The sequence below is a fragment of the Vespa velutina genome, chromosome 10 (genome assembly GCF_912470025.1).
Source record: "Vespa velutina chromosome 10, iVesVel2.1, whole genome shotgun sequence".
NCBI classification, from domain to species: domain Eukaryota; kingdom Metazoa; phylum Arthropoda; class Insecta; order Hymenoptera; family Vespidae; genus Vespa; species Vespa velutina.
In genome coordinates this window covers 1091073-1107539 of record NC_062197.1, presented here as the reverse complement: position 1 = coordinate 1107539, position 16467 = coordinate 1091073, and the positions used below count along the sequence as shown (strand labels likewise).

Genomic DNA, 16467 nt, shown 5'->3' with positions numbered 1-16467 from the left:
GAAATCTTTTTAACATTTAAATTCAGATAATAATAAAGAGAGAGAGAGAGAGAGAGAGAGAGAGAGAGAGAGAGAGAGAGAATGTATTAATAAGCATTCTATGCAATGATTTATTGTTAATTTTCTATGGCTCGATGTAACCTTTTTTTTTTATTATCACAAAATTTATCATTTCTTCGTATCCAAATTTTCTCATTTTTTTTTTTTTTTTTTTTTTAATATACTTGATACAGTATAATTATTATTACGATATAGTTATGATATTTATAACATAGCTATGATTAATATAATACGATTATATCAGTAGTAGAAATATTACAGTTTTCACGTGATATAATCATGTGATGTAGATACGAAAACAAAATTGATATTCAATGAACATTGTTAATTTACACATGAATGAATTGAAAAATCGTAATTATTTTCGGTATGATGAAAAAAAGGAAAAAAAAGAATATCTCTAAAGAATAACAATTTTGGAAAAGAATTGAAGAGAAAAAAGACAGAGAGAGAGAGAGAGAGAGAGAGAGAGAGAGAGAGAAAGAGAAAGAGAGAGAGAAAGAGAATGACGAAAGGATCCACTTTAATCGCGTCAAGTAAAGACTACGTGGATAAGCATTGGGAGAAACTTCTAAGTATCCGCCGAACAGCAACGGAGAATAAGATAATCTTAATGGAGGAGCCACGTCCGGCCTAAGATTCTCTGTTATCTCGCGCGAGAAAAATGCTCGAAAGGTCGTGAGTGAAAAGAAGAGAACGAAGAAAGAAAGGAACTCTTTTTGGTTTTCGTCGAGTGTCATTATAAAATGACATTATCTATCCACGTACGTATCGTTGAATTAAAATAATCGCATATTAACATAATTTAGAATTTCAAAGAGGCAAAAAAAAAGAATAAAAGATAGATAAATACGACAGATAAATACATATATAAGTACATTATTATTACGTATATTGATTGACTTTCATCTGAAATTTACGATCGTATTCTCATCGAACTCGATGAAGGATCGAATGAGATTCTCATTTCGCGAAAAAATGTATATCTCGATGATACACGATCGATAATAACGTAGGATAATTTGCTCGATATGGTCGTTAATATTAAAATTATATGAAGCCCTTATAAGAAATTTAAATAAATAAATGAAATAAATAAGTAAAGGAGAAAAAAAAAAAAAAAGGAGAAGAAGAAAAAAAAAGGAAACATTTTTTCATAATTCGTTCGAAATCATTCGTCTATTGTCGATCATCGTCATTTATATCTTTGGAACAATATATCTCGATAGACATACATAAACGCATACATAAACGCATGCACACACACGCGCATATACATACGCGCGCGTTTGTACATATTCTCATATTCTGCTTACAATTAGACATCATAGAATAAAAACTCTTTTCGATTATTCATCTTCGTAGGAAGAAGAAAGTTATAATGCTAATTCAGCGTATCAAGAGGAAACATTAACATACCTACATACACATACTCCGTATCAATGCCTTCAAGATATGCAGTCGCAATGAAATTCTAATCGATTTGGAGTATACAACTTATCTAGCCAAGACGGAGACGCGCGAGCTCTTGTTACCGTCTTGCTCGCCGATATTTTGCAAACAAAATCGACACGCGCCGCTGGCAGTTAACTATATCCCGCAAAACGAGTAACTCGAGTCGGCTTCGTTCTTTAAACGAAGTTCGTTCGTTATCGCGAACAACGAGCGATTTCCTGGAGAACGGGAAGAAAAAGAAATGGAAATAACTTACAACATCGATACAGGGTAAGTACTTATATATACCAAACCTACGTAAGTTAAACGTATAGCATAGAGTTAATGAAAGAAAAAAAAAAAAGAAAAAAAAAAAGAGCACGACAGGATGAAGAAAAAAAGAAAAGAAAAAAAAAAAAAAAAAAAGAAACTTCGCGTAATCAATCATGTCATTTTATTCGTCCGATATAAAAATTCAATCCTGAAAATTCACATCGGCGAGCAATAGATTAGAAAATTATACCTTTCGAAAAATATTAGAAACGTGTACATCATTTAATCCCAATTATCAAGCCATTTTCGTGACATAATTATAATAATTTCTATACGAATTAAAAGGATTACATAAAACTTAACGCCATATCAACGCACTACATATCTTTAAGCACACACATTTATTTATATAATAATAATAAGAATTAATTAACAAAATAATTCTCTCTCTCTCTTTATTTTTTTTTTTTCAAATGTCCAACAAATTTGCATAATACAACGAAGTACCTTATGTTAATCATTTTTCACGAACAATTTCGCGAAAGGTTTAATTAATGGCTGTTAAATTTCATCTTTTTACATCGGAGTGTTCGATTCTTTTTTTAAACTTACGACGAAAAAAGGAGAGAGAGAGAGAGAGAGAGAGAGAGAGAGAGAGAGAGAGAGAGAGAGAGAAATAAAAAGAAATTAATTAACGGAATAATTTTCTCTCGAGTTCTAAACGAAATAGATGGAAATAAGGAAATGCGAAAAAGAAAATTGCGATTGGTCTTAAGCCGAAAGGAATAGGAAAAAAATGGAGGAGGAGGAGGAGGAGGAAGAGGAGATAATGTTGATATCTTTGGAGATGAAAGGACGCGTTTCGTTGGTAGCGCCAAGAGACCTTCTATCCCAGAAAGTGCCTTCTGCCACGGACACGGAGGGTTCGAAGTTGGGTGAGGGTAAGAAGCATACAAGGGGGGAATGCCAAGAAGAGCCGGGAGCAATCGAGTCAGTTCGCGTAGGGACTCGAAGCCGCGCGCCCGCATTTTCTTTCTCACTCTGTCTGTTTGTATCTCTCTATTTCTCTCTCTCTCTCTCTCTTTCTCCTTTTCTTTTTTCCTCTCTCTCTCTCTCTCTCTTTCTCTCTCTGTCTGACTCTCTCATATACACAAGCAGACGCACGCATACCCTCTCCTTGAGCCATCCTTTCTCAATTTTTATTTTGGTTTCGGTTTTATTATTTGTTTCTTTTTCTTTTTTTTTTTTTTTTTTGTTTTTTTTGTTTTTTCCTTTTATTTTCATCGCTTCCTTCATACACGTACATAAGTAAGTAAGTAAGTAAATAAATAAATAAGTAAATAAGTAAGTACGTATAACTTTATTATATACGATATATACAAGGATAGAAAGTTATTGTCATAAATAAAACGTGTTCCATTAGAATATCATTCTCACGAAAGATTTCGAAATTGACGCAAGCCTATCCACCGATGAGATTGACAATTTTTAAGGATAAGAAGAAATCGTGCAATGATGTCGTACGATTGCCCCCATCCGGTCTCAAGGACTTATCGATACAAAAAGGTAAGAAATAAGTGCGTATTTTTTCTTTCTTTCTTATCTTTTTTTTTTTTTTTTCCTTTTCTTGTCGTTTCATTCGTTTGAATTTTCATTCTCTTTGGCGAATAAGACGACGGAAAATAATATTGTTTGTTTTTAATCGAGAAAATTTGCAATGGCTTTGTATGAAACGAAACGAAAGGAAAATTTAACGCTTTAAATCTTTACGTTCATTGAATTAAATTGAATCGATCGATCAATCGAAAGAGTAAAAATATTTATCAAGGATATTTTATTGATTATTTATTTCTTGGAAATAATGATTAAGAATGAAGAGATCGTTCGAAGAAAGAAATTTAATCGGACGTGTAGAAAATCGGTCGTTATGTGCGATAGGACACGTCGCTCGCTCGTGACTACTCGTACGCGCTCAACTCTGAAAGAGAAAAATGAAAGAGGATAGTGTAAATGATGAATGAAACACGCGTCGAACGATGCGTTTATCGTTATACACGGTGTTCAATAGGAACTATCCATAGAAAAAACGTATTTGAAATGACGAAACGAATTATTATCACTCGTGTGTTTCTTTCTGTATGATTAGAAAAAAAAAAAAAAAGGAGAATAGAAAGAAAAAGAAAAAAAAAAAAGAAAATTAATAAATAAATAAATAAATAAATAAAAAGAATAAATATAAATATCTCTCTATTCTTTGCAGATAACGAAACCGCTCTTAGAACGAAAGAGACGAGCACGTATCAATCGATGTCTCGACGAATTGAAGGATCTCATGGTGGACGCATTCGAAGTGAGTACGATCGTTTATTATATATGAAACGTTTATTATATATAAAAAGAAAAAAAGAGAATATATATATATATAAAATAATCTATCATCGCGTGAGAATCAAAGTTGTATTATTAGTTAAGTTAAAAGGATGTAGATATATAGCGATAAAAAACGAAAGCCCTGTAAAGACGTTCAAACTTATACAGATATTTTCTAGAAACTCGATCGATTTCTCTATTAGTCACAGTCGAAAAACGATATATCGAGTGTCGATTAAATGTCGTTATCTTCGTTCATGCATGACAGATCGATTAGAAAACTAATTCTAATCGGAAAGATATAACAATTTAATAGGAGGCTCCATATTAAATATATATTTTATTATTCTTTTTCCCTTCTCTCTTATTTTATATAAATTATTATTTATTTATTTATATTATTATTATTATTATTACTAAACCTGTATATATATATATATAAATTATTTATTTTTCTAAAATTATTTATCTATTCTTTCTAAAATGATAAAACGCGTTAAATGGGCACATCCAATCGATATACGTAATTCGATAATATAGTTTGGTCCAGATAGCACGTGTTCTTTATTTTTTTCTTTTTTTTTGTTTACGAAAAGAAAGGCGCGCTGTTTTTTCTTTTCTTTTCTTTTTGTATTTTTTTTTCTTTTTTTTATTTTCTTTTTTAAACCTCGCACGACTCTATTTACGATCTCCGTTCTGCAATTTTACGGATCGCGCGCTCGCGGCAGGAAACGCATTCTCCGGCCGCAACTACGCGTGGCAAAACTATTTTCCTCCTCTTAAATATATTCCAAGCATCGTGGGAACTCGCTGAAATGTCAACGGCATTACCGACACGGCAACTTTATTAATTATTCGAATAAATTTATGGCGATTACTTAGTACCTGACATGTTTCTAACTATTTTTATTCCATTTTTTTCTTTCTTCTTGTTTCTGTTTTTTTCTTTTTCTCTCTTTCCTTCTTTCTTCCTTTCCTTCTTTCTTTCTTTTTTCCTTTCTATGCATACCTATATTCGAACTTATGCAATTCCGATCGCCAACGCGTATTTCGACAGATTATTCGTCGAATTACTTCGCATAATTAATAGTTAGACGACTAACCGTAAAGTCGAGTATTTTAATAGCATTGATAAGCTATTAAAATAGAGCAAAAATTGTTCTATCGATTAGGTCGAAAAATTTCATTGAAAGAAAGTAGGAAATAATTTTTCATCGACGTTATCTCAATTATTTCTTTTTCTTTCTTTCTTTCTTTCTTTTTTCTTCTTCTTCTTTTTTTTCTTTTTTTTTTTTTTTTTTTTTTTTTTTCTTCGTAACAATAATAAACAGTACATAGACATTGGAAAGATAATAAAATTCGAAGAAACGAAGCCTATCGCGTTTCGCTTTGAACGGAAGAACGAAAAACTCTACGTCGACTTTGGATTTAAATTCGTCTCGGTAATCGAACCGATCTTTTGCTCGTCGTTCTATAAACCAACAAAAGGACGGACCGTGTCCGTCGGGAAAAGAAAAGGATTTCTTTCGTGGCTCGGTCATGCACGATTCTTGATCGGAAAAGGGATCGATCCTCGACAGCGATCGCTCGCTATCGAAGAGTTAGCTCGTGCGAGCGAATCGAATCGAGGAAGAACGAAAGGAGTAACGCGCGCTCAGACGACGATCCTTAGATATCTATTTTTTTATCGATGTTAGAGAAGAAGCCATATATATATATATATATATATATATATGGTCATATGTATGTATAAAAGAAAAAAAAGATAAATGGAATGAGTACAAAGATGACGCTGCAAATTGTTACATCTATCGTTAATACGTACATGAGATTCATTTATTAAAACTTATTTGTAACTTAATTTAACGCTTAATGAAATTATTTAATAAATTATAAATTTGTAACTTAAACGCTTAACATTAATCATATTGAACGTTCATCAACGTTATCTTATTTCACTTTATTCGTTTGTTAATATCGTTGATTTTAAAAGGGGGAGAAGAAAAAGGAAAAAGGAAAGAAAAAGGAAAAAAAAAAAAGCAAGAAAAAAATGAAAACATTTGAATATATTTCTTCTAGACGGAAGGTGAAAATATCAGTAAATTAGAAAAGGCGGACATTCTCGAATTGACGGTACGTCATTTGCAAAGATTACAAGCTTCTCGTTCCGCCGGTTTGTCTGGTTTCTCAACTACGACAATATCAACAATACCAATACCACCGACGGCAGCAACATCGACGACAATAAAGATGACTACGATGGTTAATGACGAAGCTGCCGCTGAAAGTCGATGGCAATCGGGCTTTGGACATTGCGCCACCGAAGCGTGTAGATTCTTGGCGACACTTCCTGGCAAAGCGGCGGAGAATTTGGCCAGGCATTTGGCCATTGGTCTTCAAAATAATTCCAAGATTAATTCGTTGAATGTGAGTTGTTTATTAATTTTCTTCGTACGATCGCATAACTTGTTTCCTGGATATAAAAGGAAAAAAAGAAAGAAAGAAAGAAAGAAAAAGAAAAGAAAACAAAAAACAGAAAAAGAAGATAACGAAATTTTCTCTTTCGATTTTCTTTTTCTTTTTTTTTCTTTTTTTTTTTTTTTTGTTTTAGATCAATCCTAATACGACGCTAATCGATCTGGATCCTGGCACTTTGATCGATCCTTGTTTGATCAATCCAATTCCTTCAACGGACACTAATAACATAATTGTACCGAATATCGCAATATCTGCTAACAAAACGAGTCCTCGTGTAGATGTGAAAAAAGGAACATTTGAAAGCACATTAACGGTAACAGAAACAATGACGGGGTCATCAGAAAATCATGTAAGATTTAACGACGACGATCGAACAAAATTGACATTTGACATTAAAGAAATTCGACGAAATTCTATGGCCAAACATAAAATTACGAATCATCAAAGAATTAACACGGAGGACGATGAGGTAATCGATGTCGAACGTGTAGACGATGGTGATCCTATGTGGAGACCATGGTAGCGAGAAATTTTTTTAATTTCAATCCTATTATACAATGTGTGTGTGTGTGTGTGTGTGTGTGTGTGTCTGTGTGAGAGAGAGAAAAAACAACGAAAAACAGGATCTTTTTTATATTTCCAAGTTAAACCTATTAACAGCTGATCGAGACATTAAAGAAGAATTATTTTTTTGCGAGATAAGATTATTCAGAGAATCTTCGTTGGTTTATATAATATTATTTATCTACGGTTAAAGAATCGAATTAGTTATGTTATTCGTAAACAAAAAATCATTCGATATAAAATAGATTTATATAAATAGGATTATAGTATATTGCACATTATTTTGGTACATGGCTTTAATTCCATAGTTATATAATATTTTATTATACTTTTCATTTTAGTAATTCGCTATATCTTTAATTTCTACGATACAATTTAAATTAATCGTACTTCGTATGTCAATGAAAAATTACAAAATATTATCTCTAATTATTTGTAAAACGATATTATATAATGATAATTCAATGATAAATTATATTTCGATTATTCGTATAGAATAGATCTGAACGTTTCATCGTAGCATCGAATTAATAATTTATTTGAGAGATATATCGTAGACTTTTGTAGATCGAACATCTTCTTCTTTTTCTTGTTCTTTTTTTTTTTTGTTTTCCATTTTTTTTCTCTCTTTTTCTTTATTTTATTTTTCTTTCTGAAAATGAAGCCTATCGTCTGCGCGACAAAACATATCACTCGGTATAAATATTTATTACGAATTTTCATATAAATATTAATACATTATGTGTGATTAACCTGTGATAGCAGAAAGAAAATACAATTATACTTAACTTTATTTTATACTATTATTATATTTCTCGATATTTTAATAAATATATTTTATGCTTTTACGACGTACCGTTATTCTTACTTTAAACCATTTCTTACTTAGGCCAATAATGAATGCAGATGGCATAATCTTTTATAGTTATTGACGAACAAAATTTATTTTTAAAAAAGATAAAAAAAGTGTAAACAATCATTTTCTATGCTTTAAGAGCATTTAAGAATCAGGGACTATTGTAATTTTGTACTATAAACGTTTATTATAGAATACTTGGGATTAGGGAATAGGATTTTTGAGGAAGCAAAAAAGAACCTTTATGCCGAAAAGGTCCTTAAAAGGGCAATTATATAGGCTATTGTCATTTTCGAAGATACACTATTCTTTATCCTTTCGAACTTGAATTTTAGTCATTCAACTTGTCATTTTTATGATGATGGATGTAAGGATAAAATAGAAAAACTTAGACAACTTAACATTCCGTCTCATAGATACATAATAATTTTCATATTTTATGCAAGACGGGTCATAAATTTCTAACTATTATTTTTTTTTTTTTTCTAAAGCTCCATAAAATTTATAATTTCAATCCTATAGAATAAATTTCTAAAACGAGCGCACAAAGAAGTATATATAATATATTGTCATATCTAAAATAATCTTTCAGCCATTAACAGGTAATATAGAACTATAAAGAATCGTTTACATTTAATTTTCTTTAATCACCTTTTTTCCAAATATGATTATTGATTTCGAGTAAAGTCATAATTACATTACATTATACACCGATGCACAATAGGCGCATAGTGAGGACAGTGTTTCCCTATTGCACATGTAGTTCATTTTTTGTCCATATCCGTCGCTGAAGTTACATACGCTACGAACGAAAGTTGGTAAATAATTTTAATCGAATGATAAATAAAACTAATATTTTATCTATGGATGTTAGAAAGAAAATTTTTATTACCTGATGTCGGTATATACGAATTAACTGTAAATTGTGGTGTGGTCCGTTGGTAAAACAGAAGGAAAACGTAATAGAACGTTTTATTCATATAATACGCATGTGCAGAAGTCACGTGGTCCATTTAGAAGCTGCTTGAAGCGGCTGCTTGAGTCTTCTGGCACAGGATTGGCGATAACGTCTTCTTCTTATAAACAAATAACATTTTTGAAGTTTTATAATAAAAAAAAAAAATAATATTCATTAGTGAATAGAATTAGTGTTAAGTTCTCGTTTTTTTTTAGGTAACAACGATATAAATATTACATTAACTTCAGGAACTTTAATGAAAATATTGTGCCTCTTAAGGAACAGAATATTACCAAATCTGTCGAAACAAACTATTAACTCTTGTCAACAATTATAATTTATTTTAGTTTATATTTAATTATATTACATTATATGTACAACATATAACATAATTAATTGTGAAATACTTGTTTGGTTATCGTATTCGAATGTGTTTTGAATGTTGAAATTTATTTTTTTAGGTTATACATATACATATATATATATATATATATATATATACATATATATATATGTATATATATATATATATAAAAGAATAAGGCACATTTATCATCAAATCAGTGACGAATTTTTTTTACTTTACATTCACAATTATTGATTTTTATGATATACCTTAATCCTCGGTACTCAAAAGCTGATTAAAGGTAATTTATCTTGACACTTTGACAGTATCATTAAGTGAATATTGTAGATTGTTATTATTTAAAAAATGGAAATATGTAGCTCCGATGCCTAGTGTCAAAGATGAATCAGAGCCAGAAGGAGAAGAAATGTCTCATGATAGCAACGATAGTAATCAAAGCTCTGCGTCTTGTGATAGTAGTGCAGAACATAGTGATAGCGATGATTCTTCAGAGATGGATGAAGATGAATGTGAAAGAAGACGAAACGAGTGTATGGAGAATTTAGTTGATTTAGAAAGACAATTTACGTTACTTAAAGAACAGTAAGCATAAAATGATAAACCAAAGTAAACTATAATAATTGATATAGTAAAAGAAAATATTTTACAATTATGTTTTCATATATGATGATGAATATTAATTATAATATTTTTAATTCCTATAGATTGTATCGCGAAAGAATAACGCAAGTTGATACCAAATTAGGTGAAGTAAGAGTTGGTAAATCGGAAGAATATTTAATACCTTTGGAACGTTTAAAAGAAAATATGAAGACCAAAACTGAAGTAGCTGGAATATTGAAACAATACAGATTACAAAATATACAAAATAAATTTTTAGCTGAAGAACAGGCAGCTTTACAAAATTTTGAGAGTGAAAAAGAATTGATTTGGGACTGTATACATAATGATCTTCAAGAGAAAATTCGTAGATTGGAAGAGGATAGAAATAATGTTGATATTCATGCAGATTTATGGTTAAATTCAACCGGTAGAAGACGTAGAAATCATACAGAGAGAAGGAGAGCAGTTTCTGTAGCAGGACCGTATATCGTTTATATGCTTAATGATGCTGATATTTTAGAAGATTGGGCCTTGATAAAAAAGAGTCTGAGTAGTCGAAAAACTGAAATAATTTAAGACATAAAGGTTATAAATTTAACATGTCAATATGTGGACATACATGAATGTGTAGTGTCATATCACAAAATTAACAAATCTTTTTCTTTTAAAGTTAACTGTGGCAACAGTCACTTCTCATGCACTTCATCATTTTGAGTTTCCACATTTATGATACTGTGCCTTTAAGTGCAATGAACTGAACGAGCATTAAGAACTCCTTTGCATTGTGAAAAACTGTTATGCACAATGAGTGGTTAAGGTGTAAATCTAATATAAAAAATCTTTAAACTGTAATAATGCTTATGCTTTTCGAAAAGAAGCATACAAATTCAAAGGATTTTACCAATATCGCGTCTAAATTTTATATTGTAAAATAATAAAGACATTTAAACTAATTAATCATAACGATAACAGTAAACAAATTTTAAATAACAACATAAATAATGTAAATAAATCACGTTTTTTCATTGATTAATAATAAATTTAACTTCATAAAAAATAACGTACCAAGATTAAATATATAATTTCTTTTTTTCTTTTTTTTTCTTGTTTTTTCTTTTTTTTTTTCTTTTTTTTTTCCTATATACATACTAACAGTTTTATTCTCTATAATGATACTATAATATTTTACATGGTATTGAAGACAGCTTGTATCATTTTATATACAAATACTTCATATTTTGCAATAAAAGTTAATTGCATAAATATTGCATTCTGATATTTTATAACATCAATCAATTTTGGAAAAGTGTTCTTAGAATCTAAATTTAATTCCTTGCTGAATTACTAGATGACGCCAGATTTCATTTGAAACATATCTAACCACATCTACCTTATCCAACTTGCGTTGAAACGGTGCGAGCAACGTGGATGTGAAATAAAAAAAAAAAAAAAATCAATGTTTCTTTGTGTGTAAATTTAGTATTACAAGAAAAAAAAGGTACATGAAATATGCTTATATATAAATAACTTTTATTATATTAACGTTAAGCTGTGTAAACAGAAAAATCTGACTTTGTTTCGATGCCCAAATTAGTATATGAATTTATTTAAGGTTATGATCGTAGTAACCTTTCGATCAAAAAAAAAATTGTCATTAGCATAGATATTAGATATATATATATATATATATAAGTAATTAAAAATTGTGAAATAATGTATATTAATTTGATTCTTAATTATTACAGATGGTTTCGAAGACTGAACAAATATCTGCATTTGCTGCATATGCAATGAAACGTAAAAATGCAGATCCATCGTTACAGTCACAAAAATTACAAAAGAAGACACACTCAAATGTGAAAGAAAAAAATTTGGTTCGAATTGCCAATAAGCAAAAAGAAATGTTATCATTGCCTGGCCATGGGACTATTAACAAAAATCATAAAAAATCTTCTTCATCGAAAACTCATAGTCCTACAATTAAAAAAAATATTAATACCAATGAATCGAATAGTTTGATAATATCAAAATATAAAAAGTCTAAGTGTAATAAAAATAAGAAAAAGAAGAAGAAAAAGTTATTATCAGCCAATGATTTCTTTAGCAATGACACGACAATGACCAACTTGGAAAATTCTTCTTCTGTATCGGACAGTATTAATAATTTACAAATGAATCAATTGAGAGAGGAAGAATCGAAGATAAATAGAAAGGAAAAGAAAGTGAAGAGAAAGAAAAAATTGCAACCGACAAAAAATAATAGTAGCAGTATTAATTATGATGTGGTACATGATAATTTTTTAAAAGATCCCGTAATAAAAAGTAAATTGTTGTTTGAATGGTTGATACACCCTTTAAAGATTGATAAGTTTTTTGAGTAAGTATTAGGGAAACAAAAAAAATTGTTCAATAATATTTATAGACTTTTATGTATAGAACGTATTTAAAGAATTATTTATTTCAGGTCGAATTGGGAAAAAACTCCTGTCCATATAAAGAGAAATAATTGTAATTATTACAAGGTTCTCATGTCAACACCAATACTTGATAAAATATTAAGAGAACATTATATATTATTTACAAAGAATATCGATATTACATCATACTTTAATGGTACAAGAGAAACTCATAATCCTTCTGGTCGTGCCGTTCCTACTGTTGTTTGGGATTATTATTTAAATGGTTGTTCGGTGAGAATGTTAAATCCTCAAACCTTTTTACCTAGGCTCCATACATTAAATGGTAAGAAAATGAAACTTCATTAATTTAATTATCATTATACATAGATGCTATTTTATATACACATATGAATGAATATAAATGAACTTGATACAGCGACTCTTCAAGAATATTTTGGATGTTTCGTTGGTGCAAATTCTTATTTGACACCACCTGATAGCCAAGGTTTTGCGCCGCATTATGATGACATAGAAGCTTTCATATTGCAAATTGAAGGAAAGAAAAGATGGAGGCTATATAAATCATCAAAAATAAGCGACTATTTGCCGAGATATTCGTCGAAAGATTTTGATCAGTCAGAATTAGGAAAGCCTATTTTAGATACGGTAGTAGAAGCGGGAGATCTTTTGTATCTTCCACGTGGAACGATACATCAAGGAGAAACGATTGATAACAGTCATAGTTTGCACGTTACTTTGAGTGTTTATCAAAAAAATAGTTGGGGTGATTTCTTAGAGAAATTGCTTCCAGATGCACTGGAAAAAGCAATTGCGAATGATAGTCATTTTCGTGAAGGATTGCCTCTTGATTATTTAAAATATCTTGGTTTTGTACATTCTAAAAATAAATCTAATTATAGAAAGTCCTTCAGAGAAAATATCAAATATTTACTTAATCGTATTGTAGAACATATCGATATAGACAAAGCAGCTGACGAAATGGCAAAAAATCATATTCATGATTTCTTGCCACCTGTCCTTGTAGATTATGAACGACAATGTTCTATAGCCCAAGATGGAGAAAGAATGACAAAGGAAGGAATCGTAGAAAATCGAGTGGAAATTGAGCCCGATACGAAAATACGATTATTAAGATCTCATTGTATAAGGTAATATGCATTCTGATTAATCTTTAATGCTAATTAATATTCTATTACACCCTCGTTGATGTATCTGTTATTTTATGCGATTAGATTGGTACAAGAGTCAGACACATATAGGATATATTATTCTTGTGAAAATTCCAAGGAATATCACGAATACGAACCACAATTTTTAGAAGTTGGAGAAGAATTCGTGCCCGCTATAAAAGAAATAATATATCGTTTTCCCAAATTTATAAGAGTTGAAGAATTACCAATTACTGGGGAAGATAATAAAGTAAGTTTAAAAAAAGGAAAAAGAAAATAATTTATATCATATTGCATATAATATAATAATTCATAATAATATTTGTATCACGCAGATTCAAATAGTAAGAGATCTTTGGGAGAAAGGTATTTTAATAACGAAAGATCCCTTATACATATTGGAATGAGCATACAAATAATAAGTAAATCATTTTATGTGGAGAATCTCGATTTTGTTCTTCTTTCCCATTTTTCTTTTTTTTTTTTTTTTTTTTTTTTTTTTTTTTTTTATTTTTTTTTTATTTTTTTTTTATTTTTTTTTTATTTTTATTAACGTTTATCTTACAATTAGACGTCAATCACATGTTTTATCCTTTATTTTTATCATCGAGAACGATCAAAGTCATATATAAAAATTATACATTTAAATATTTAATTATGCAACTGGCACACAGTTATAAATACAAAAATTGTCTAACTAAAAATATTTTAATATTATCTACGGAATATAATATTTCTGATGATAGTGCTTAAAGTCATATTCAATGTTATAAAAGAGATACGTGTGAATCGTCGATTTTAAAGAATATTTATATTTACGAATGAGCATGGTCGTCCTTTTATTTTTTAATATTATTTCTACCAATTCTTTTTGCTTGCGTAATATGATCCTTTCGCCTTCCCAAAACAAATTCAACGTATCCTAAATAACCATCATTATCCAAATCATCTTCTTCCAATACTCTGTCTATAAAACCTTATAATATAAAAAATATAATTTTATAGAGTTAAGAATAATCATTGTAAAAATCGTGATCTAAATCTATCCTTTTTTTTTCTTTTACCTACGATCCGTGGCAATTCGTCTTCTTGTATTTGTGGCTCATCATCCACAAAACTTCTACCATCTTCATCGACCACATTATGTTCGTGAAATGTATGTTGAATGGCATGAAGAATTTCAAGGCCATCTAATTTTGTATTATTATCGATATCGTGCACTCTACAATTAAAATATACTAATCTAAGTTCTCTACGAATTGTATAACGATACTTCATTCGAAATAATCCGAAAGATCATACTTGAAGTAATGGAATTCAATCTCCTGTTCGCTCATTTTCGAAAAATCAAGCTGGGACGCTATCGGTCCCATGTCTTCCTTCAAGTGACTAAAAACGATAAAACTTTTAAGCATGTTTCGTGAAAGATAAAAGATATCATTCGTATTATTATAACAAATATTTATGAAAAACTAACGTGGCATCGTGAAGCAATTCTGTATCTTGCGTCAATTTAACACCTTTATGAGGCGAGTAATGATGATGAGAAACGGAGCTTCTTGGATGATGTGGACCACGTAATCCAACCGCAGAAGCGATACATAGACCGAGGAAAAATGCTAACACCATTTGACAGTCTGAAACACTTGAATGAAAGTGAAACATCAGCGGATCAAGAGAACCAGCAAAGTCATTCGTTAAAGAAACATCTAGAGATTCGCTTAAGCATCATTTTGATTAAATCAGCAATTTGGATAGGTACGATCAATTTCTATCATCGTTTCTTTCCTAATGTTCATTGATCAGCAAAAGTTCATAAGAACCAAGGGGTAGGATCGACATTGGACGACATTCCGATTACGTCCAGACGACAATAGGACCTGCTGGGTGGGTCACGTTTATCGGACATGTTGCCCTAGAAGCATCTACTATTCGTTCTCGAAGGGGTCGAATACCCCCTTGGCTAGCGACAGATGGACGGTAGAGGGGGTCCCGATAATTATTATGCGATTACCCACAAGCCCATTGATTTAGTTTGAACCCCCCCAGGGAATATGGTACTTGTACTCTGCTCTTATCATAAGTTACAATTAAACTTGATATTTTTTATTTCGACGAAATTTTATTCATATTGAAATAGAACGATAACCGATCGAAAGAAGGATATTATTATCTTATGTCTACCATATTATTAGGATAATTTTAATGTAATAATCCTTGTAAATCGTATTTTAGAATTGTCCCGAAATGTTAAATAAAAGAAATATTTTCAAATGCATGCACGCTTTATGAAGAAATGCTCGAATTCATTCGTTTCTCAAATTTCGTGCCACCTTATCCGATAGAGCGTGAACCAAATGGGCGTAGGTGTTAAGAGAGACACACGAACGGGCACGAATCTAGGGTATTTAGGAATCAATTTTATAGAGAGCCGACGGTGGTCGAGCGAGAGTACATATGTTGAGGGGGTGCCCCAAGGGGTTTTTCGTTGCAAGTGGACCCCCGTGGTTGTTCACTCCCTCTGAAGTACGAACGAAACACGTTCTTACTCCCAACAACCCTCGGCGTTTCAGTCAGCTACGTCGGCCGTACGGGTGTCGAAATCTATAAATAATTTATATCATTTGGTCCATTCATCGAGGCAGCCCATATGTACCTGTGTCGCCTTACAAGGGACCTGTACTAGAGAACTCGAAATCTTCCTTCCTAGCAAGCATTACAAGCTCGCTATATCTCTAAGCTGTGTCTGATCCAACATTAATAGTGTGTACCTATGAAACATTCGTCAGTGTCTCTACAAGTGTATTTTTTCATTTATCTTATAATCGAAATGTCAACAAGTTGATGTTATCAGAGATGACGGATAATCGTGAGACGAATTGAATTACTTGAAAGAAGTAAGAAACCGATAGAGA

The 16467-nt window shown here is 30.8% G+C and overlaps 4 protein-coding genes and 1 long non-coding RNA gene across 10 annotated transcripts in view; 3 read left to right on the top strand and 2 right to left on the bottom strand.

Moving 5' to 3' along the window:
• Positions 1-264: 264 nt before the first annotated feature.
• Positions 265-8030, top strand: LOC124952399 (transcription factor HES-4-B-like). Of its 5 annotated transcripts, XM_047502220.1 has the most exons (6): positions 265-824; positions 1426-1785; positions 3191-3333; positions 4028-4117; positions 6217-6564; positions 6749-8030. In XM_047502220.1, the coding sequence occupies exons 3-6, from the start codon at positions 3280-3282 to the stop codon at positions 7136-7138; spliced, it is 882 nt and encodes a 293-aa protein (XP_047358176.1). In that variant the 5' UTR covers positions 265-824; positions 1426-1785; positions 3191-3279; the 3' UTR covers positions 7139-8030. The 5 variants fall into 5 exon arrangements, with proteins under 5 accessions (XP_047358176.1, XP_047358177.1, XP_047358180.1 ...); XM_047502221.1 differs by lacking the exons at positions 265-824; positions 1426-1785 and adding an exon at positions 2593-2708; XM_047502224.1 differs by lacking the exons at positions 265-824; positions 1426-1785 and adding an exon at positions 2734-3075.
• The window catches only part of LOC124952409, a 37469-nt gene continuing 28281 nt past the window's right edge, over positions 7280-16467 (bottom strand). Inside the window, exons 2-3 of the long non-coding RNA XR_007101886.1 lie at positions 8928-9111; positions 7280-8837 (exon numbers count right to left, since the gene is read on the bottom strand). This is a non-coding gene — a long non-coding RNA (uncharacterized LOC124952409). The remainder of the gene's footprint in view (positions 8838-8927; positions 9112-16467) is intronic.
• Positions 9067-10926, top strand: LOC124952402 (breast cancer metastasis-suppressor 1-like protein). The gene is made up of 5 exons (XM_047502226.1): positions 9067-9208; positions 9455-9640; positions 9720-9942; positions 10065-10548; positions 10634-10926. Exons 3-4 carry the CDS (start codon positions 9725-9727, stop codon positions 10537-10539), a joined length of 693 nt encoding a protein of 230 aa, XP_047358182.1. The 5' UTR covers positions 9067-9208; positions 9455-9640; positions 9720-9724; the 3' UTR covers positions 10540-10548; positions 10634-10926.
• Positions 11228-15830, top strand: LOC124952396 (ribosomal oxygenase 1). Its single transcript, XM_047502215.1, has 6 exons — positions 11228-11461; positions 11709-12340; positions 12428-12705; positions 12799-13531; positions 13616-13802; positions 13888-15830. Exons 2-6 carry the CDS (start codon positions 11709-11711, stop codon positions 13957-13959), a joined length of 1902 nt encoding a protein of 633 aa, XP_047358171.1. The 5' UTR covers positions 11228-11461; the 3' UTR covers positions 13960-15830.
• The window catches only part of LOC124952406 (multiple coagulation factor deficiency protein 2 homolog), a 2797-nt gene continuing 523 nt past the window's right edge, over positions 14194-16467 (bottom strand). Inside the window, exons 1-4 of one of the 2 annotated variants that reach the window (XM_047502232.1) lie at positions 15030-15196; positions 14855-14941; positions 14617-14774; positions 14194-14528 (exon numbers count right to left, since the gene is read on the bottom strand). In XM_047502232.1, the coding sequence (XP_047358188.1) occupies positions 14392-14528; positions 14617-14774; positions 14855-14941; positions 15030-15181 (534 nt within the window). In that variant the 5' untranslated portion in view covers positions 15182-15196 and the 3' untranslated portion in view covers positions 14194-14391. Of the gene's footprint in view, positions 14529-14616; positions 14775-14854; positions 14942-15029; positions 15198-16467 lie in introns of those variants that run through there. The other variant, XM_047502231.1, reaches the window with a different exon arrangement.